Genomic DNA, 21,855 nt, shown 5'->3' on the forward strand with positions numbered 1-21,855 from the left:
TGGACAGAAAGAGGGATAGCGAGAGAGAGATGGATAGAAAGAGGGATAGCGAGAGAGAGATGGACAGAAAGAGGGATAGCGAGAGAGAGATGGACAGAAAGAGGGATAGCAAGAGAGAGATGGGCAGAAAGAGGGATAGCGAGAGAGAGAGATGGATAGAAAGAGGGATAGCGAGAGAGAGATGGATAGAAAGAGGGATAGCGAGAGAGAGATGTAAAAGTTTGGAAGTGCATAGTTGTCCATAGGGAGACTTTCCCGCACAGGGATGAATGAGGTCTTTCAGATCAGAAAGAGATCGTCCGGAACGGTTGGGAACATCGGTCGGTCTCTCACTCACGCCAAGCAAACGGGCTGTTTTTTTCCCCCGTCTCTACCTGCTCTGGGTGGGTAGGAGTAGCTTCTCTGATCTTCGACTGGCAGTCACCCGGATGGTTCTCTGTCCAAACCAGCATCAATTTACCCCGAGGCTGACCACAACAGAATTTTCCCCCTTCGTCCCCTTCAGTGTGAGTCCCGCAGAAGAAAAGAGGAGTAGAAAAAAACAGTCCCTGGACATTGTATTGGAATACATATCGTTCATATTTATACAGAAAGGTGCATTGTTCCAAGAGCTTCCTGCTCCGTGCAATTATGCATCTGAAAAAAAAAAAAAAGTCAAGCATTAACTTAAAACAAAACGGTTAAGTTATGTGGTCTGGTATTTCACATCAGTCTATTGTGAAAGAGATTCCACTAAACAAGTGTTGTTGGAGATAGTAAGATGTAGAAATGTCCTTGTTGCTTACCTCTGCATTCATACTTGAGGTCTGAGAAGTATACCATCTCTTGCGAGAAGACAAAGAGGCCTAGTCTTCCGCCTGCGTACGTCTTGTCGTATATGCTCCCGGAATCCTTCATGATCCTCTTCCCCTCGTACATGACCACTCTGAAATTACAAACAAGACTCTTGAGACAAACCATCAGAGGACATACAGTAAATACTGGCATTATGGAAAGCCTCATAACTCTCCACCAGGCCAATGAGTCTCCAGTGCTTACCTGATGTGTCCTGTTCTTGGTCTGTGGATCAGGTGCCATCTGTAGGCTGTGAAGTCTTTCCAGCCAACATTCTTAGGGTCGTGCCACAGAGTCCTCACCTAGAGAAGAAAGGAGAAATATAGGGAGAGTTAGGTGGTGTTGTGGTGTTTCCTGTGTGTGTTTGTCCATCTTACCTGTCCTGGGGTGTTGCCCGTGTGCCAGAGAGCGTTCCTGAGGTGCTCTCCAGGTCCAGTAGTAGAGTTGACCACCTTGATGGACAGTCCTGAGTATCCCTGAGCCTTGGTGGGTTTGTTGCTCCAGTAAGTCTGTGTGATCTGCTTCCACATCACAACGTAGAACCTGGAGCTGGACTGGTAGCCGAACACAAAGCCGGCGTAATCATCATCTCTCTCTGTGTTGATGAAGAAGGTTCCACTGAAGTCCACCGCGTTGAACTCATCAAAACCTGAGAATGGAGAAACAGAGAAGATGTCAGTGAGAGGATGGTGTTTTTTTAGTTTGGCTTGGGTTATTTTGAGATATCCCAAAGTCTAGAATATTTCAATCAAGCCACCCACCAATCAACCAACCAACCAACCACCCAACCAATCCACTCACCAACAGCAATGCCAGGGTCACAGTTGACGGTCTGGACCAGCTCTTTGCCCTGATGTCTGACCACCCAGTTGGGGTCGATCTGGGACGTTCCCTTGGGGTCCAGGGGAACCATCTGGAACTTCCTGAAGTCCGTTTCGCTGATGTCAAAGTTCTCCGGACACACGTCGTAGATGTCAGGGACGTTGTCTTGGTCAAAATCATCTTTGCAAACATCTCCGCGACCGTCACCTGGAAGAAGATCGAAAGTTCAGTAAATTACATGTTTTAGGATGAAGCAGCTAGTGAACTCAACCGTTAACTAATGTCTAGAAATGTATTAGTTGAATAAGAAATTTAACTCTAATTTTTATCTCGTATCTCTCCTATTCTCCATCTAACTCACCATCAGAGTCGAGCTGGTCAGGGTTGAAGGCCAGTCTGCAGTTGTCTTTCTCATCAGGGATCCCGTCGTTGTCGTCATCGTGGTCGCAGGCGTCTCCCTTGCCGTCTTTGTCGTGGTCGGCCTGGTTAGCGTTGGGGATGTAGGGGCAGTTGTCCAGGTTGTTCTGGTGGCCGTCCTCATCGATGTCCTGGTTGCTGTCACACTTGTCTCCCACACGGTCGTCATCAGAGTCAACCTGTAGAGGTAAATGGCGATTTACATTAGCATGCTAGCTAATGTTAGCGGTTGCAACACAGTAGATACATACACCTGTTGGTGAAGATTAGTTAACATATTGTGAGTTGGTGGAGATTATTTAATTAACATACTGTGAGTTGGTGGAGATTATTTAATTAACATGCTGTGAGTTGGTGGAGATTATTTAATTAACATACTGTGAGTTGGTGGAGATTATTTAATTAACATACTGTGAGTTGGTGGAGATTATTTAATTAACATACTGTGAGTTGGTGGAGATTATTTAATTAACATACTGTGAGTTGGTGGAAATTATTTAATTAACATACTGTGAGTTGGTGGAGATTATTTAATTAACATACTGTGAGTTGGTGGAGATTATTTAATTAACATACTGTGAGTTGGTGGAGATTATTTAATTAACATACTGTGAGTTGGTGGAGATTAGTTAACATACTGTGAGTTGGTGGAGATTAGTTAACATACTGTGAGTTGGTGGAGATTAGTTAACATACTGTGAGTTGGTGGAGATTAGTTAACATACTGTGAGTTGGTGGAGATTAGTTAACATACTGTGAGTTGGTGGAGATTATTTAATTAACATACTGTGAGTTGGTGGAGATTAGTTAACATACTGTGAGTTGGTGGAGATTAGTTAACATACTGTGAGTTGGTGGAGATTAGTTAACATACTGTGAGTTGGTGGAGATTAGTTAACATACTGTGAGTTGGTGGAGATTAGTTAACATACTGTGAGTTGGTGGAGATTAGTTAACATACTGTGAGTTGGTGGAGATTCGTTAACATACTGTGAGTTGGTGGAGATTAGTTAACATACTGTGAGTTGGTGGAGATTAGTTAACATACTGTGAGTTGGTGGAGATTAGTTAACATACTGTGAGTTGGTGGAGATTAGTTAACATACTGTGAGTTGGTGGAGATTAGTTAACATACTGTGAGTTGGTGGAGATTCGTTAACATACTGTGAGTTGGTGGAGATTAGTTAACATACTGTGAGTTGGTGGAGATTAGTTAACATACTGTGAGTTGGTGGAGATTATTTAATTAACATACTGTGAGTTGGTGGAGATTAGTTAACATACTGTGAGTTGGTGGAGATTATTTAATTAACATACTGTGAGTTGGTGGAGATTAGTTAACATACTGTGAGTTGGTGGAGATTAGTTAACATACTGTGAGTTGGTGGAGATTAGTTAACATACTGTGAGTTGGTGGAGATTAGTTAACATACTGTGAGTTGGTGGAGATTAGTTAACATACTGTGAGTTGGTGGAGATTAGTTAACATACTGTGAGTTGGTGGAGATTCGTTAACATACTGTGAGTTGGTGGAGATTAGTTAACATACTGTGAGTTGGTGGAGATTAGTTAACATACTGTGAGTTGGTGGAGATTCGTTAACATACTGTGAGTTGGTGGAGATTAGTTAACATACTGTGAGTTGGTGGAGATTAGTTAACATACTGTGAGTTGGTGGAGATTAGTTAACATACTGTGAGTTGGTGGAGATTAGTTAACATACTGTGAGTTGGTGGAGATTAGTTAACATACTGTGAGTTGGTGGAGATTCGTTAACATACTGTGAGTTGGTGGAGATTAGTTAACATACTGTGAGTTGGTGGAGATTAGTTAACATACTGTGAGTTGGTGGAGATTATTTAATTAACATACTGTGAGTTGGTGGAGATTAGTTAACATACTGTGAGTTGGTGGAGATTATTTAATTAACATACTGTGAGTTGGTGGAGATTAGTTAACATACTGTGAGTTGGTGGAGATTAGTTAACATACTGTGAGTTGGTGGAGATTAGTTAACATACTGTGAGTTGGTGGAGATTAGTTAACATACTGTGAGTTGGTGGAGATTAGTTAACATACTGTGAGTTGGTGGAGATTCGTTAACATACTGTGAGTTGGTGGAGATTAGTTAACATACTGTGAGTTGGTGGAGATTAGTTAACATACTGTGAGTTGGTGGAGATTCGTTAACATACTGTGAGTTGGTGGAGATTAGTTAACATACTGTGAGTTGGTGGAGATTAGTTAACATACTGTGAGTTGGTGGAGATTAGTTAACATACTGTGAGTTGGTGGAGATTAGTTAACATACTGTGAGTTGGTGGAGATTAGTTAACATACTGTGAGTTGGTGGAGATTAGTTAACATACTGTGAGTTGGTGGAGATTCGTTAACATACTGTGAGTTGGTGGAGATTAGTTAACATACTGTGAGTTGGTGGAGATTAGTTAACATACTGTGAGTTGGTGGAGATTATTTAATTAACATACTGTGAGTTGGTGGAGATTAGTTAACATACTGTGAGTTGGTGGAGATTATTTAATTAACATACTGTGAGTTGGTGGAGATTAGTTAACATACTGTGAGTTGGTGGAGATTAGTTAACATACTGTGAGTTGGTGGAGATTAGTTAACATACTGTGAGTTGGTGGAGATTAGTTAACATACTGTGAGTTGGTGGAGATTAGTTAACATACTGTGAGTTGGTGGAGATTAGTTAACATACTGTGAGTTGGTGGAGATTCGTTAACATACTGTGAGTTGGTGGAGATTAGTTAACATACTGTGAGTTGGTGGAGATTAGTTAACATACTGTGAGTTGGTGGAGATTAGTTAACATACTGTGAGTTGGTGGAGATTAGTTAACATACTGTGAGTTGGTGGAGATTAGTTAACATACTGTGAGTTGGTGGAGATTAGTTAACATTTTGTGAGTTGGTGGTATTTAGTTAACATACTGTGAGTTGCCCTGAGACACCGATGTGGGGTCAATTCTGTGCTCCTCTCCTAGACTCCTACTGTAGATCTCCTTTGACACTGATCTAGGGTCTGTTTTGTGTTTCCTCCCTACAGGTAAAGTGTAGAACATGGGGAAGATAATGACACCTGATGCTGATTGGATTTCCAGCTGTACCATTCGTTTAACCTCTCATTTCCTAATATCTCTCCTCTCATGATGGACTATCCCCAGGCTCTGTTTACTCTCCCCTCTCTAAACCTGCCAAGATCAATTTGTCTTCTGGTGGAGTTTTTCATCTGCTGACAATCAAAATATTCTATAAACCCTGTACCCTATAAACACACCCTTTCTCTCTTCCTCCTTCCTTCCTTCTCTCCTCCTCCTTCCCTCCATTCTTCCCTCTCTCCTCCTCTCCTCCACTAGCACCAGTAGGCAGGTCTTTCCACAGACAGAAGCATTCTAGCCATATCCCTGCGGACATGATTCTCCTGTGCCTGCTGCTTGGCAAGACTACACACAGATTTCATTGCCTCACACGAGGCGAGGGAGGGAGAGAGGGAAGGATTGGATTGGTGTGAATTCCGCCCATTTCCCCCCTAACTGAGTCCTGTTGTTCCGAACACATTCCTGGTCGTCAGTCTAGCATGGCACAGGTGGGATCCACACGGGGCTTGTGTGTGTGCTGACGCCCGACGGGGCACGCATACATCCAGGGGCGAGCCCATTCCTGGGTAATAACAACCAGCCCGGGGCCCCACCCTGGCCTCTACCCCTCCATCACTCCACCTTTCCTTCTGAGCAGTCAAAGCCAATGTCAATGCCCTATTGAAAAGCCTGGCTCCCCGTGCATGCTGTAGGTGCCCCTGAGCTGCAGAGGATATAACTCCACCTTAACATGGCATGATACAGCCTAGACTTACATCTACCCAGTACAGTGACCCATTACATCTACCCAGTACAGTGACCCATTACATCTACCCAGTACAGCGACCCAGTACAGTGACCCATTACATCTACCCAGTACAGCGACCCAGTACAGTGACCCATTACATCTACCCAGTACAGCGACCCAGTACAGTGACCCATTACATCTACCCAGTACAGCGACCCAGTACAGTGACCCATTACATCTACCCATTACATCTACCCAGTGCAGCGACCCAGTGCAGTGACCCAGTACAGTGACCCAGTACAGTGACCCAGTACAGTGACCCATTACATCTACCCATTACATCTACCCAGTGCAGCGACCCATTACATCTACCCAGTACAGAGACCCAGTGCAGTGACCCATTACATCTACCCAGTGCAGCGACCCATTACATCTACCCAGTGCAGCGACCCAGTGCAGTGACCCAGTACAGTGACCCAGTGCAGCGACCCATTACATCTACCCAGTGCAGCGACCCATTACATCTACCCAGTGCAGCGACCCAGTGCAGTGACCCAGTACAGTGACCCAGTGCAGCGACCCATTACATCTACCCAGTGCAGCGACCCAGTGCAGTGACCCAGTACAGCGACCCAGTACAGTGACCCAGTACAGTGACCCATTACATCTACCCAGTGCAGCGACCCATTACATCTACCCAGTGCAGCGACCCAGTGCAGCGATCACACAACAGAGAGAGTTCTTCTAGAATCACAGACAGTGTTTGTGATAGTGGCATGCGTGTGTACTCCTACGTGCATGCATCGCTCTCAACTTACAACCTATTCTACACACACACACACACACGTGTGTGCATCGCTCTCAACTTACAACCTATTCTACACACACGTGTGTGCATCGCTCTCAACTTACAACCTATTCTACACACACACACACACACACGTGTGTGCATCGCTCTCAACTTACAACCTATTCTACACACACACACACATGTGTGTGTGTAGGTTGTATGTGTATGTACACACACCTGGTCAGGGTTGTGTTCCAGAGGACAGTTGTCACACATGTCTCCCACACCGTCCAGGTCGGTGTCTCTCTGGTCCACGTTGTAGACATACGGGCAGTTGTCTTTCTCATTCAGAATACCTGTTGGACCAATCACAGTAGTTGTTATTCCGGGGAAGAGGAGGAAGGTGAGGAATATGACTTGTAGTTGAGTTAGTAATGGAATGCACGCTTGTGCATACTGTCAATTTGCACTTGGTTTCAAAGCGTTGTCATTGAACGGTGTGGTGCCTGCATTCAACACCAATCTACAGCATGTTCATTATATCGTATAGGTCTTAAATAGGGACAGATAAGCAACGTTAGAGTCTCTTAGGTCAGAGTCTCTTAGGTCAGAGTCTCTTAGGTCAGAGTCTCTTAGGTCAGAGTCTCTTAGGTCAGAGTCTCTTAAGTCAGAGTCTCTTAAGTCAGAGTCTCTTAGGTCAGAGTCTCTTAGGTCAGAGTCTTAGGTCAGAGTCTTAGGTCAGAGTCTTAGGTCAGAGTCTCTTAGGTCAGAGTCTCTTAGGTCAGAGTCTCTTAGGTCAGAGTCTTAGGTCAGAGTCTCTTAGGTCAGAGTCTCTTAGGTCAGAGTCTTAGGTCAGAGTCTTAGGTCAGAGTCTTAGGTCAGAGTCTTAGGTCAGAGTCTCTTAGGTCAGAGTCTCTTAGGTCAGAGTCTCTTAGGTCAGAGTCTTAGGTCAGAGTCTTAGGTCAGAGTCTCTTAGGTCAGAGTCCAACTAAGCAGGTTTAGAGTCTCACCATCTCCATCAATGTCCACAGAGCAGGCGTCTCCTTCCCCGTTGTTGTCTGTGTCGGTCTGGTCAGGGTTGCTGTTGTAAGGACAGTTATCACAACGATCTCCAACATCATCTCTGTCATAGTCATATTGCCTGGGGTTGTACACGAACGGACAGTTATCCTGTAGAGAGGGGAGAGAGGGAGGGGGGATAGGGGGAGGGAGAGGGAGAGAAGGGTAGATGGGGAGAGAGAGAGGGAGGGAGAAAGAGAGAGGCAGAGGAGAGAAATTGAGGGGGAAGGGAGAGAGAGGGGGGAGAGAGAGGAGGTGAGAGACGCAGAGAGACGGAGGTTGGAGAGAGAGAGAGAGAGAGATGGAGAGAGGGAGAGAGGGAGAGAGAGGGGGAAAGAGAGAGGGGGGAGGGGAGAGAGGGGGAGAGGGGAGGGAGATGGAGAGAGAGAGGGGGAGAGGGAGCGATAGAGTGGGAGGAAGAGAGATGGAGAGAGGGAGTGGTAGAGGGGGAGGGAGGGAGCACTATTCAATTACTCCAGCCTCAGAACTGCCAGAAGAATCAGTCGTGTCCAATGCCTTGCTTAGGAAAACATCTGACATGATATATTCATTTCAGATACTGTGCTTTTAACTTGTTGTGGTCTGTGTAACCTATATAGAGAGAGGAAGGATGAAAGCATGTTGCCTATTTAGGCCCGGTCCCAAATATAATGTTAGGACTAGCAGTTTACACCGCGGCTCGTTCAGAGTGGCACCTCTGTGTTGGGATTTGAGCTTTGTCTCTGAAGGCAAAAAAAAATGTGTTTTTCTTCCCCTTATTTCACAGCATGAATGATGAATGTAAAACCACATTTATGTCTCACTGCCAAAACTGAACACACACACACACACACACACACACTGACTACCCAAGGAGGTAGCATAACCTGGATTCATTTCTCTCAGTAAGGGGTAGGACTTCAGACCTTCAATGAGTGAATCAATGATTAATTCTTCACTTACCCTGTCGTCAGGAATGCCATCGTTGTCATCATCGTTGTCACACGCGTCACCAACACCATCCATGTCGTAGTCTTCTTGGCCTGAGTTGGGAAGGTTGGGGCAGTTGTCCTACAAAAGAGAAGTCCCATCCTATGTTTACGCGATGTAGTCAACAAGCATGAATATTATATTTAACTATTGTAATGGTCCTTTAAGACATTAAATGTACCTGTTTTTTGTTTTTCTTTCAAAAAGATTTGTTCTTTCTAATTGCAGTCAGCATTGACACGTCACTCAAAAGGGATGTGTGGTTTTTACTAGTTAAACAGCAAGCTGGATCTATTCAGGGATCTATACGAGTCAGGAAGTGCATACCTTCTTGCAGTGGTAGGTGGCGTTCTCCACACAGACCAGGTCTTGGTTGGGCCATCCGTCCAGGTCCGTGTCCTCACCACAGATGTGTCCGTTTCCGGCATAGCCAGGCTTACACTCACAGCGGTACATGGGGTCGGCAAAGTGTCCCAGGTAGTTACAGCGTGCGTTCTTGTTGCAGTCGTGGCTCCCATCCAAGCAGGGGTTACGTGGTGTACACACCTGGAGTAAACGGAATAGAAGAGTTGGTCAGACAAGCCAGGAAATATTGTGGCTACCTGGCTTTGTTTTCAAAGAGCACAATCTGCTGACCGCCATGTAACAGAGTTGGCAGTATGATCTGGACAAAGAAAAGCTAGGCTTTTGTAAAGCAATCTTTGATCTTGTAAATTCCAAATTCTAAATTCTAAATTCTTAATTCTTAATTCTAAATTCTTAATTCTAAATTCTTAATTCTAAATTCTAAATTCTTAATTCTAAATTCTTAATTCTAAATTCTAAATTCTAAATTCTTAATTCTAAATTCCATATTTCTAAAGTTCTAAATCAACTGAGGACAGAGATGCAGTATGACAGGACTATCACCCCAACAGTAGTCCACAGCACCAGGTGATGCTACCTACCTGTTTCTTGGCGGTGGCCTCCTCCACTCCCCTGCCGAAGGGCTGAGGTCCAGAGTAGCGTGCGGGACAGGGCAGACAGTTGTAACCAGGGTCAGTGTTCTCACAGCGGTGGACTCCGTTGAACACGAAGCAAGCGTCAGGAACCTCTTTGCACTCGTCAATGTCCTCGCACTTGATGCCGTCACCAGAGTAACCAGTGGGACATTTCCCACAATTCCATGTTCCATCGGGAACGCTGGTGCACTTGGTCCCAGGAAAGCAGGGGTTAGACAGACAACCATCTGAGGAGAGAGACATTGGCTTTCAGTACTGATTACTGACTGCTTCTAAGTACTAAGTGCTGTCTGTGTTTAAGTAGACTTTTATGTCTTTAATAAGCCCTAAGATAATTAAAAGTAATATTTTGAAAGTGTTAGTGTACTAACTAAACTGTCTAAAACCGACAATTTTAGCAACTAATTCACAGCATGTAGGAGTTATAAGAGACGTCGGCTACTCATCCAGCGCCTGCTACTCACCGACGGGACAGGCGTTCCTGTTGCACAGCTGAGTGGCCTTGGAGTCACCCTGGCACTCCTTGCCACCATATTTGGGGGCGGGGTCGTTGCAGAGACGTTTACGTGTCTGGGCTCCTCCCCCACAGGTGGAAGAGCAGGTATCCCATAGCGACCAGGGTCCCCAGTTACCGTTGACTGAGAGTGAAGAAGAGAGACAGGTACAGGTCAGTACAGGTGTACGTGGCGTCCCTAGTAGGGTCTGTGTTGTATTAAACAGGCACAATGACACGTGGCCCGAGTGACAGTTTTTGTTTCTTTAGACAAATTCTTGTTTGTTGACTTGCCAAACAACAAACAGTGACAATCTGCTAGGGAAACTGACTATGTAGAGATAAGATGAGGATTGAGATTATGCATTTGACTGGAAACATCTCACAGTGTGGTGTGCATGAAAAGGCATTTGACTGGAAACATCTCACAGTGTGGTGTGCATGAAAAGGCATTTGACTGGAAACATCTCACAGTGTGGTGTGCATGAAAAGGCATTTGACTAGAAACATCTCACAGTGTGGTGTGCATGAAAAGGCATTTGACTAGAAACATCTCACAGTGTGGTGTGCATGAAAAGGCATTTGACTGGAAACATCTCACAGTGTGGTGTGCATGAAAAGGCATTTGACTGGAAACATCTCACAGTGTGGTGTGCATGAAAAGGCATTTGACTAGAAACATCTCACAGTGTGGTGTGCATGAAAAGGCATTTGACTAGAAACATCTCACAGTGTGGTGTGCATGAAAAGGCATTAGACTGGAAACATCTCACAGTGTGGTGTGCATGAAAAGGCATTTGACTGGAAACATCTCACAGTGTGGTGTGCATGAAAAGGCATTTGACTGGAAACATCTCACAGTGTGGTGTGCATGAAAAGGCATTTGACTAGAAACATCTCACAGTGTGGTGTGCATGAAAAGGCATTTGACTAGAAACATCTCACAGTGTGGTGTGCATGAAAAGGCATTTGACTGGAAACATCTCACAGTGTGGTGTGCATGAAAAGGCATTTGACTGGAAACATCTCACAGTGTGGTGTGCATGAAAAGGCATTTGACTAGAAACATCTCACAGTGTGGTGTGCATGAAAAGGCATTTGACTAGAAACATCTCACAGTGTGGTGTGCATGAAAAGGCATTAGACTGGAAACATCTCACAGTGTGGTGTGCATGAAAAGGCATTTGACTGGAAACATCTCACAGTGTGGTGTGCATGAAAAGGCATTTGACTGGAAACATCTCACAGTGTGGTGTGCATGAAAAGGCATTTGACTGATGTCAAATGGAGATGACCCAGGTCTTGTGCATAAAAGCCTGTGACTAATGGTACTCACCGGGGCAGGGTGACTTGGTGCACTTCTCAGTCTGTCTTCCCTCTCCTTGGCAGTCCTTGCCTCCCAGCTGGGGTGTGGGGGAGTTGCAGAGGCGAATACGGGTGATGACACCCGCCCCACAGGTGACCGAGCAGGATGACCAGGGGGACCAGTGGCTCCAGGCGCCGTCCTGCCTGACTGGAGGGACAACACAGAGCAGAGGTCAGAGGTTAAAGGTCAGGGGTCAATGGTTATGGGTCATTGTCATGCTATATAGGTCATTGTCCAGTCAAAACAGGGTAAAATATGTGTTATGACTTGTTGCTCTGTAGAGACACAGGTGGCTGATCTGTGGATAGATACTTAGATGTGGGTGCAGGTCTATCGTTTCTGTCACCATGGATACAAATCAGTGACAGAAGTTTCCCTGTGTGACGATTGATGAATGTGATTTGTTTGGTCGTTTGTCATGTGAACACTGAACTCACAGCGTTTGTCACACTCCTGAAGGTAGCAGTCCCTGGTTTGGACGGAGGTTCCCTCGCAGTTGTTGTTGATGCGGTCGCAGGAACGGCCCCTCTGCTGAATGCCCCGCCCACAAGACACGGAACAGTGGGTCCATTCAGACCAGAGGGACCAGCCGTCCTCCGCATAGTCACTCACTATGGAGACAGCGAGAGAAGGAGGGAGAGGAGGAAGGGAGGGGAGAAGCGAGAAAGAGTGAGGATAGATGGAAGAGGAGGGATGGAGAGGAGGTAGAGGAGGTGAGGGAGGAAGAAAGGAAGGAGAGAAGGAAGGAGCGAGGAGGAGGAGGTGAGAGGGAAGAAGCGAGGAGAGGGAGGGAGGGAAGGAGCGAGGAGAGGGAGGGGAAGAGTGAGAAAGAGCGAGGATAGATGGAAGGGTAGTGAGGGAGAGGAGGAAGAGGAGGGGAGGGAAGAAGTGAGGAGGAGGAGAGAGAGGGAGACAATGAGAGAGCTATTGGACTGCAGAGTCCCCAAGCAGAAAATGAGGGTTATAAGCTCTTAAAGATCTTAAAGCTCCAGTCTAATGTACTGACTTTAGCCCTGGGTGTGTGTGTGTGTGTGTGTGTGTGTGTGTGTGTGTGTGTGTGTGTGTGTGTGTGTGTGTGTGTGTGTGTGTGTGTGTGTGTGTGTGTGTGTGTGTGTAGAGTCAGAGAGATGGCCCACTCCAGGAATTTCAGGGGCAAGAGAAAACCCAAAGGGAAGCCAGTGGAAATGGATAAGTCCTTCTAGAAATATGACTGGGATCCCCCATTGACTGTTGTTACTTTAAAGAGCAAATTGAATTTGCTCATAGCAGGGTTCTTGATCATGTCAAAACTTTTGAGTGACCAAGGTAGAGGTTCTCCATGTGTGTTTAGATTTCAGGGGCCACTGCTGTCTTAGGTATGTGGGAAATGTCACTTGTTCTTGAGTGTAGGATGGCAGCGCTGAACAGCCCAACAATTTTCCATCCCACTTAAACCAATTTGGCCAAATTATAGCCATTAAAAGTTGAAGATTCAAAGATGTTTTGGGGTGGATAACACACCAATGTTCCCGACACACTCATACGTTGACGAGCCAGAGAACCTAAATCACCCTTAAAATGAATTTAGTTTTCTTGAATAGAAACCTTTACATCCAGAAAAGTTGTTGTGGTTTCATGCTTTAGTTGGTGAAGGAGGTCCAAATAGCTGGCAGTAAATGGAGTGTTGTTTGAAATGGCCTGTTTGTCTTAGAGACATTAAGCCTTAGGACAACTCAGGCCATTCATAGATTTACAGTAGAACAGAACAAGCTTTGGGTTCATAATACAGTAGTATACTGTAAACCTTTGTTTGTATGTTTTATGTTACTTCCTGAGAGCTGAATAGTTTTGTTGGAAGTTGGAACGACACAAATGGAACCATAGAATTAGAACTGTTCATTCTAATTCTAGAGTTGGAACAATGGAGAATAGAGAAACTTACGTGTTCCACAGCGCGGGCAACACTCTCCATCAGACACGGTGGCGTTGGCACAGGGGATCAGTGGGCAGGAGATCTTGCGGCATACGGTGGCAGAGTTCTACAGAGGGGCGGAGACAGTGACAAAGGACTAGGTCATTTCTTGAACTTGAAGAACGTGTCGTCACTCAGGTAGGTGGTAAAAAAAAAGAAGAAGAATCTATCAAATGTATTTTCTAAAGACGTTTTTACATTAGCAGCCACACTATGAAAACAGCACTATACACTATGAAAACAGCACTGTACACTATGAAAACAGCACTGTACACTATGAAAACAGCACTGTACACTATGAAAACAGCACTGTACACTATGAAAACAGCACTGTACTCTACGAAAACAGCACTGTACACTATGAAAACAGCACTGTACTCTACGAAAACAGCACTGTACACTATGAAAACAGCACTGTACACTATGAAAACAGCACTGTACACTATGAAAACAGCACTGTACACTATGAAAACAGCACTGTACACTATGAAAACAGCACTGTACACTATGAAAACAGCACTGTACACTATGAAAACAACATTGTACACTGTGAAAACAGCATTGTACACTATGAAAACAACACTGTACACTATGAAAACAGCACTGTACACTATGAAACTAAATTTTAGGAAGGTGTTCTTAATGTTTTGCACATTCAGTGTATGTCATGTTGTGTGGTATATGTGTGTGTGTGTGTTTGTGTTTGTGTGCTGAGAGGAACATCCCCCCTGTTCAGGCTCTGTCTGTTCACTGCAGTGGTAGGCCTGGGCCATGGTCAGATCACTACAGACCCACTGTTGGCCTGATTCCAGCCTCCTCCTCCTACCCAATTACTGGCCAGATGACAGAGCTCTGGAGTAGTGAGCAGGCGCTTGCTGAGTGGGGGATGAGTGTGGGTTTGCAAGTGGCTGTGTGCAAGTGCAAACACACAGGCTTGTCCCCCCCCCCCCCCCACACACAGACACAAAGTCTCTCGACTTCGGTCCTTACCTGACAAGTGCACTCAGTGCAGTCGTCGACAGTCCACTCGGCCTTGTTCTTGTGGACGATGCCGTTGTGCAGACAGACTCCACTGTGGATCCCCGCTCTGTTCATCAACAGCTTGTTCTCATCCGTCTGACAGGAGCAGACAGATATGAGACATTCAGTATGAATACGATATGAGAAGAGTGCTCAGTCCCTCAAGGGTTAAGGGTTTCAAATCCACACACTGTTTCAATTTTAATTTCTTGATAGCCTGAGTGGTTTGGAGGAGACTCAGGTGTTTGAGAACGCCTGTCACCACCTCACACTGGTTTATCATTAAGACGTCTTCCAAGTGAGAGTTAATTAAGAAAAATGGACCTAATTTGATGTAATGTATGAATTAAAATGCAGTTTGTCAGATTAGCTGGTACTGGGAGACCAGTATGTCAGATTAGCTGGTACTGGGAGACCAGTATGTCAGATTAGCTGGTACTGGGAGACCAGTATGTCAGATTAGCTGGTACTGGGAGACCAGTTTGTCAGATTAGCTGGTACTGGGAGACCAGTATGTCAGATTAGCTGGTACTGGGAGACCAGTATGTCAGATTAGCTGGTACTGGGAGACCAGTATGTCAGATTAGCTGGTACTGGGAGACCAGTATGTCAGATTAGCTGGTACTGGGAGACCAGTATGTCAGATTAACTGGTACTGGGAGACCAGTTTGTCAGATTAGCTGGTACTGGGAGACCAGTATGTCAGATTAGCTGGTACTGGGAGACCAGTATGTCAGATTAGCTGGTACTGGGAGACCAGTTTGTCAGATTAGCTGGTACTGGGAGACCAGTATGTCAGATTAGCTGGTACTGGAAGACCAGTATGTCAGATTAGCTGGTACTGGGAGACCAGTATGTCAGATTAGCTGGTACAGGGAGACCAGTTTGTCAGATTAGCTGGTACTGGGAGACCAGTATGTCAGATTAGCTGGTACTGGGAGACCAGTATGTCAGATTAGCTGGTACTGGGAGACCAGTTTGTCAGATTAGCTGGTACTGGGAGACCAGTTTGTCAGATTAGCTGGTACTGGGAGACCAGTTTGTCAGATTAGCTGGTACTGGGAGACCAGTTTGTCAGATTAGCTGGTACTGGGAGACCAGTATGTCAGATTAGCTGGTACTGGGAGACCAGTATGTCAGATTAGCTGGTACTGGGAGACCAGTAGGCTAAGCAAGGTACACATGCAGTGGCAGAACAACTGGTTGTTGCAGAGTCTCATGCCACAGACAGACGGACAGACAGACAGACGGACGGACGGGCAGACAGACAGACAGACAGACAGACAGGCAGACAGACATCTGGTTCAGGAGTCAGGTGTGTTTCCTCACCACTTTGCGCAGCTCGTTAGACAGCTCCTTCACCACCACTCCCAGCCCCTTCAGTTCCTTGAACATGCCAGCCAGGTCCTCACAGGAGAACCCACAGATCATCTGCAGGTCTGGAGGGAAGGAAAACACCATAGAGATACATTCATTCCATGGGAACCATCAGTGTACATGGAAGCTTCCAGACTTACTTTCAACTCCCTACAGCTACAGACAACTGTTGACAGTAGAACAGAATGCTTTAACTTCTAACAGATCTGTGTTGTTCTCTTCCTATCGAGGAGCCTTTAACAGGGTTTAATATGGAGACCGGCAGTTTGGATGAGTTTACCTTTAGTTTTGTGGCCAGTGTAGTCAGTCCTAATGGCAGGGCTGGACCCATTGATGGGGTTGTCCATGACGATGATTCTATCGGTCAGAACAGCTGAGGAGAGGGAAGGACATGAGGGGAGAAGAAGGTAGACATAGGGGGAGAGGGAGGGGGGAGACAGAGGGAGAGGGAGGGGGGAGACAGAGGGAGAGGGAGGGGGGAGACAGAGGGAGAGGGAGGGGGGAGACAGAGGGAGAGAGAGGGAGGAGACAGAGGGAGAGGGGGGAGACAGAGGGAGAGAGAGAGAGAGAGAAAGAGAGGGGGGGAGTGAGAAACGGGGGAGAAGGAGGGATACAGAGGGATTAAGAGAGAGATAAATGAGATGGAGAGGGTTGGAGGGAGGGAGGGAGGGAGGGGAGTAAGTGGGAGGGAGGGAAGAAGGGATATAGAGGAGGTTGGGAGAAAGAGGGAGGGAGGGAGTAAGAACACACAGAGAGACAGTTAGAGCACTGTAGACTGCAATGGTAATAGCCACCAGACCACATCAGACCACATTAGACTACAACAGACACACTATAGACTGTAATGGTAATACCCACTACACCACAACAGACACACTGTAGACTGTAATGCTAATACCCATCAGACCACAACAGACACACTGTAGACTGTATTGGTAATACCCACTAGACCACATCAGACCACAACAGACACACAGTCCCCAGGGCTCATTGGTGACATAACTACAGTTGGGGATATGTAACTACAGTCAGGGTATTACAGAACATTGCAGCATCATACTATCTTGAATCACCCAAAAAGTTAATGAGTTAATGTGCCCAGCCCTGGGGAGGCATTGAAGTGTTAGTAAACTTCCCAGCTTTTCCATGGCAATATAAACGTGATCCCCCCCCCCCCCCCCCCTCTCAACTCCCATGAGGCTTTTAAACAGTCATGCATAATCTTAGGAATGGCTTGCTGGCTTCAGCATAACAACCAGTGATGTACGGATAAACACACAAAGATGCTTTCTGTTTTTAATGTATATGTTACTTACAGTTTTGGCATCCTTTGTTGCGCAGTATCGCTTCTAAGGTGGTTCCAAAGACAAAGCGAACGTTTTGGAGCACCCCCTGCGAGAATCAATGGTACATTTTACCTCTAGTACCTCCCCGTTACTATCACTCCGCTCTATGCAACACTATGGATCACTTAGATGGGTTTCAATACAGTGTATAACTTTAACGCATCGGTCTATGGGTTTTACGCACGATAATATTTACGCGTGTACGTGTTACACAATCCTATATTCAACACTTACTAAACATCTAAAGCAACTCGACAACGTATATTATCTGGGTCCATCACGCGTCCATCAAGCTCTGCATGTGCGCTTCACTTACCATGAACCGGTCCTTCACCGCTCCTTTCCCGATTCTGAGACGCGCGGTGATGGGAGTCTCCTGAGTGAGGATGCTCTGGATGGGAGCGTCCAGTTCCGCCGTGTTCACCTCCTCACAGCCAACATACAGCTGCGCCCGGTCCTCCTGCACGAACAGCGTAATATTCTTCCAGTGGCCCGTCGCCAAGTCCACATCTTCTATCGACACCACCTGTTGTTTATTCACGGTGGAGAAAACCACATCCAGGGTGTTCGCTTTCCCGTTGGAGACGATCTCGAACACGGCTCCGGATCCGTCACGCTTTTCCACCGTTAGGAGGGAGCCCCTGGTCCGCTTGAACTGCTTGAAGTTGAGGAGGAGAAGGAATCCCCTCTCCGCGTGGATGGAATCAATGAGGTCCCTGAAGGAGCTCTCGGGGACCTCGGGGATCAGGTCCGGGTTGAGGATCTTGTAGGCGGGACTGTATGGGTCGTCGCCCTTCACTAGGGTCACTCCGTGGTTCTTCTTGGAGACGTGGACCAGCTCGAACAGGTCGTACACGCTATTGTCGTCTCGGCTCTCTGTGTGCAGGAGACCGGGGAATGAGCGTAAACAGTTAGTCTTTGTCTACTTGTCTTGGGAATAGATTATTGTTGTTGTGAAGAATAAACTCTAAAATTATCTCTATGTTGAACCATTGTCAGGGTAAATCAATACATTAAAAGGATTTAATAATGCTTTTAAAAACGTTGATGTTTTTCTATAGTTTAATGTTCAAATCGAAGCTCAAACTCCTTTCATTCTATAGTAGACGAACTCATCAGGAAAATGATTTCACCTGCAACTCGTACGCTCTCGCAGGTCCAAAGCATCAATAGCAGAAATATTCCTGTCAACTTCATGGTGAAACTGGTTTTTACCTATGAAAAATAAACATAGAAACGTCAAAGGTCCACTTTTCACAAAAGTTCATGTATGCGCACACATGACTGCAAGTGGCTTTGGATAAAAGCGTCTGCTAAATGTCATATATTATATTAATATTTATATATAAAATACATTTTTTAAACATCTAAATAAACAATCATCAAAACAAATTATTATTTCACACTTTATTATGTCACATTATTTATTTATAATAGAATATAATAAAAAAAAAATATATATTTGGATTAGATTCCTTGAAAGAAAATCGAAATATTGCTCACCCACCTGTTGAATGAAAAGAGCAGAGAGAAACTGTCAAATCCAAATAGAAATGGAAATCCAATAATAATCCACAAGATTCAAGCGTTTCTTGATCTTTTTTTTTAACGGAATGAGTTCTGATTTAATACGCAGAAATGTCGTTTCTTTTGTTGCTTTAATTTAATGGTAATTCTCTCCGGTATCGCACGCTAGAATTTAACTGTAAACCAGGGGACAAAGTGCTATTTAAATAGTTTCATGACATTCCTAAGAACGCGTCTCGCCCAATCGGATGGTAGAAGGAAAAAGGGACGAGCTTCTGGTGAGAGGGGGAGAAAAAAAAGCGCCACATTCCAGAGGCCAAATTCCATGACTGGATCCACACTTAATAGAACATCGTTTCCGGTTATTGTCTCACACACCAGTCTGAAATGTTCTCGTTTTATAACAAAAATCCACCTCTCTATCTTTGAACCTTTTGCGCATGTTTGATAAATGTTGTTTTAATTCTCAATCCCAGAATTGCCATTATCAATCAAGTTTTCTGGCCAAGTGGCAAGTCATGCACATGTGTCTTTATCACCAGACTGCTGTACATCTATGTGAAAAGTTGAATGAAAATAGAGGCGCTATTAGAAATCGTATAGAAACGGGTCCTTATTTGTTTCCCCGACTGCGCTTCAGAGGTTTGGTAGAGGATGCTCAATCAGGCAACGGAAGGGATTTTATTCCCTACTGCTGTTCCGGGTTTGTCCGCTAGGAGTCGTTGTGAGCTCACTAGAGAGGCGCCGAGGGGCCATTCTGCAATGATACGGATGAGAACACCTGGGTTTCCATAAAATCCACACACACAGATGTCATGTACTTATTACCTGTTGTTATTTTTATCAGGTCAAAAAATACAATTATATTCCATGTGACCTATGGCCTAAATGCATTTGTGGATGTTCTGGGCATAGTCATTTATAGGATATCTGTGGTTCGGGGTCACCATTTTTGTACTTGTATAGCTAAAATTGACTATAGTTCCAACTCTATGTGAGAATGAATATAACTATAGTTTAGTTGCAGAAGACCGCTGTGAGTACTCTCCAATGAATGCAATATGGAGACTTTTATCTCCCTCACCAACTTCAAACATCTGCTATCTGAGCAGCTAACCGATCGCTGCAGCTGTACATAGTCTATTGGTAAATAGCCCACCCAATTTTCACCTACCTCATCCCCATACTGTTTTTATTTATTTATTTACTTTTCTGCTCTTTTGCACACCAATATCTCTACCTGTACATGACCATCTGATCATTTATCACTCCAGTGTTAATCTGCAAAATTGTAATTATTCGCCTACCTCCTCATGCCTTTTGCACACATTGTATATAGACTCCCCCTTTGTTTTCTACTGTGTTATTGACTTGTTAATTGTTTACTCCATGTGTAACTCTGTGTTGTCTGCTCATACTGCTATGCTTTATCTTGGCCAGGTCGCAGTTGCAAATGAGAACTTGTTCTCAACTAGCCTACCTGGTTAAATAAAGGTGAAAAAAAAAAATACAAAAAAAATAAATGTATTTCATTCAACTCCTTAACATTCTCTGAAAGTAAAGACGAGTGAGAATACAAAAAGGGACTTGATGAATATGTCTGGGTATTGGTGCAGGTGAACTGTCATTGACTATGACACATCTGGGTCAGACATGATGAATATGTCTGGGTATTGGTGCAGGTGAACTGTCATTGACTATGACACATCTGGGTCAGACATGATGCATATGTCTGGGTATTGGTGCAGGTGAACTGTCATTGACTATGACACATCTGGGTCAGACATGATGAATATGTCTGGGTATTGGTGCAGGTGAACTGTCATTGACCATGACACATCTGGGTCAGACATGATGAATATGTCTGGGTATTGGTGCAGGTGAACTGTCATTGACTATGACACATCTGGGTCAGACATGATGAATATGTCTGGGTATTGGTGCAGGTGAACTGTCATTGACTATGACACATCTGGGTCAGACATGATGAATATGTCTGGGTATTGGTGCAGGTGAACTGTCATTGACCATGACACATCTGGGTCAGACATGATGAATATGTCTGGGTATTGGTGCAGGTGAACTGTCATTGACTATGACACATCTGGGTCAGACATGATGAATATGTCTGGGTATTGGTGCAGGTGAACTGTCATTGACTATGACACATCTGGGTCAGACATGATGAATATGTCTGGGTATTGGTGCAGGTGAACTGTCATTGACTATGACACATCTGGGTCAGACAAATGATGTGGTCGTAGGAAGGAAGGTCTGGGTCAGACATGATGAATATGTCTGGGTATTGGTGCAGGTGAACTGTCATTGACTATGACACATCTGGGTCAGACATGATGAATATGTCTGGGTATTGGTGCAGGTGAACTGTCATTGACTATGACACATCTGGGTCAGACATGATGAATATGTCTGGGTATTGGTGCAGGTGAACTGTCATTGACTATGACACATCTGGGTCAGACATGATGAATATGTCTGGGTATTGGTGCAGGTGAACTGTCATTGACTATGACACATCTGGGTCAGACATGATGAATATGTCTGGGTATTGGTGCAGGTGAACTGTCATTGACTATGACACATCTGGGTCAGACATGATGAATATGTCTGGGTATTGGTGCAGGTGAACTGTCATTGACTATGACACATCTGGGTCAGACATGATGAATATGTCTGGGTATTGGTGCAGGTTGTCACGTTCTGACCTCTATTTCCTTTGTTTTTGTATTTATTTAGTATGGTCAGGGCGTGAGTTGGGTGGGCAGTCTATGTTTGTTTTTCTATGTTTTGGTCTAGTTCTATGTTCGGCCTGATATGGTTCTCAATCAGAGGCAGGTGTTCGTCATTGTCTCTGATTGGGAACCATATTTAGGTAGCCTGGGTTTCACTGTGTGTTTGTGGGTGATTGTTCCTGTCTATGTGTTTTCACCAGATAGGCTGTTTAGGTTTTCGTTACGTTTATTGTTTTTGTAGTGTTTGTGTTTAGTGTGTTTTTTTCATTAAACATGAAT

General features: G+C 44.9%; 1 protein-coding gene across 1 annotated transcript; it reads right to left on the bottom strand.

Annotated features, from left to right (window-relative positions):
- Positions 1 to 90: 90 nt before the first annotated feature.
- On the bottom strand, positions 91 to 19,005 carry LOC110529176 (thrombospondin-1). Its single transcript, XM_036984653.1, has 22 exons — positions 18,804 to 19,005; positions 18,430 to 18,511; positions 17,613 to 18,172; positions 17,267 to 17,342; positions 16,231 to 16,323; positions 15,903 to 16,012; positions 14,544 to 14,669; positions 13,524 to 13,620; positions 12,040 to 12,213; positions 11,573 to 11,749; positions 10,208 to 10,381; positions 9,690 to 9,970; positions 9,070 to 9,288; positions 8,716 to 8,823; positions 7,725 to 7,884; positions 6,952 to 7,070; positions 2,018 to 2,252; positions 1,636 to 1,863; positions 1,212 to 1,483; positions 1,039 to 1,136; positions 786 to 925; positions 91 to 636 (listed from the first exon to the last, which is right to left on the bottom strand). Exons 2-22 carry the CDS (start codon positions 18,491 to 18,493, stop codon positions 629 to 631), a joined length of 3,519 nt encoding a protein of 1,172 aa, XP_036840548.1. The 5' UTR covers positions 18,494 to 18,511; positions 18,804 to 19,005; the 3' UTR covers positions 91 to 628.
- Positions 19,006 to 21,855: the final 2,850 nt, after the last annotated feature.

This window comes from Oncorhynchus mykiss, chromosome 8, assembly GCF_013265735.2.
Source record: "Oncorhynchus mykiss isolate Arlee chromosome 8, USDA_OmykA_1.1, whole genome shotgun sequence".
In the NCBI taxonomy this organism is placed as follows: domain Eukaryota; kingdom Metazoa; phylum Chordata; class Actinopteri; order Salmoniformes; family Salmonidae; genus Oncorhynchus; species Oncorhynchus mykiss.

Excerpts from the sequence above, each read along its gene's own strand:
- LOC110529176 (XM_036984653.1), bottom strand. The coding sequence starts at position 18,493 with ATGAAGTTGACAGGAATATTTCTGCTATTGATGCTTTGGACCTGCGAG. Across the intron at positions 14,670-15,902 it reads CTAACGAGCTGCGCAAAGTG|ACGGATGAGAACAAGCTGTT; the intron begins GTGAGGAAACAC and ends TGCTCCTGTCAG. Across the intron at positions 926-1,038 it reads CCAAGAACAGGACACATCAG|AGTGGTCATGTACGAGGGGA; the intron begins GTAAGCACTGGA and ends TTGTAATTTCAG.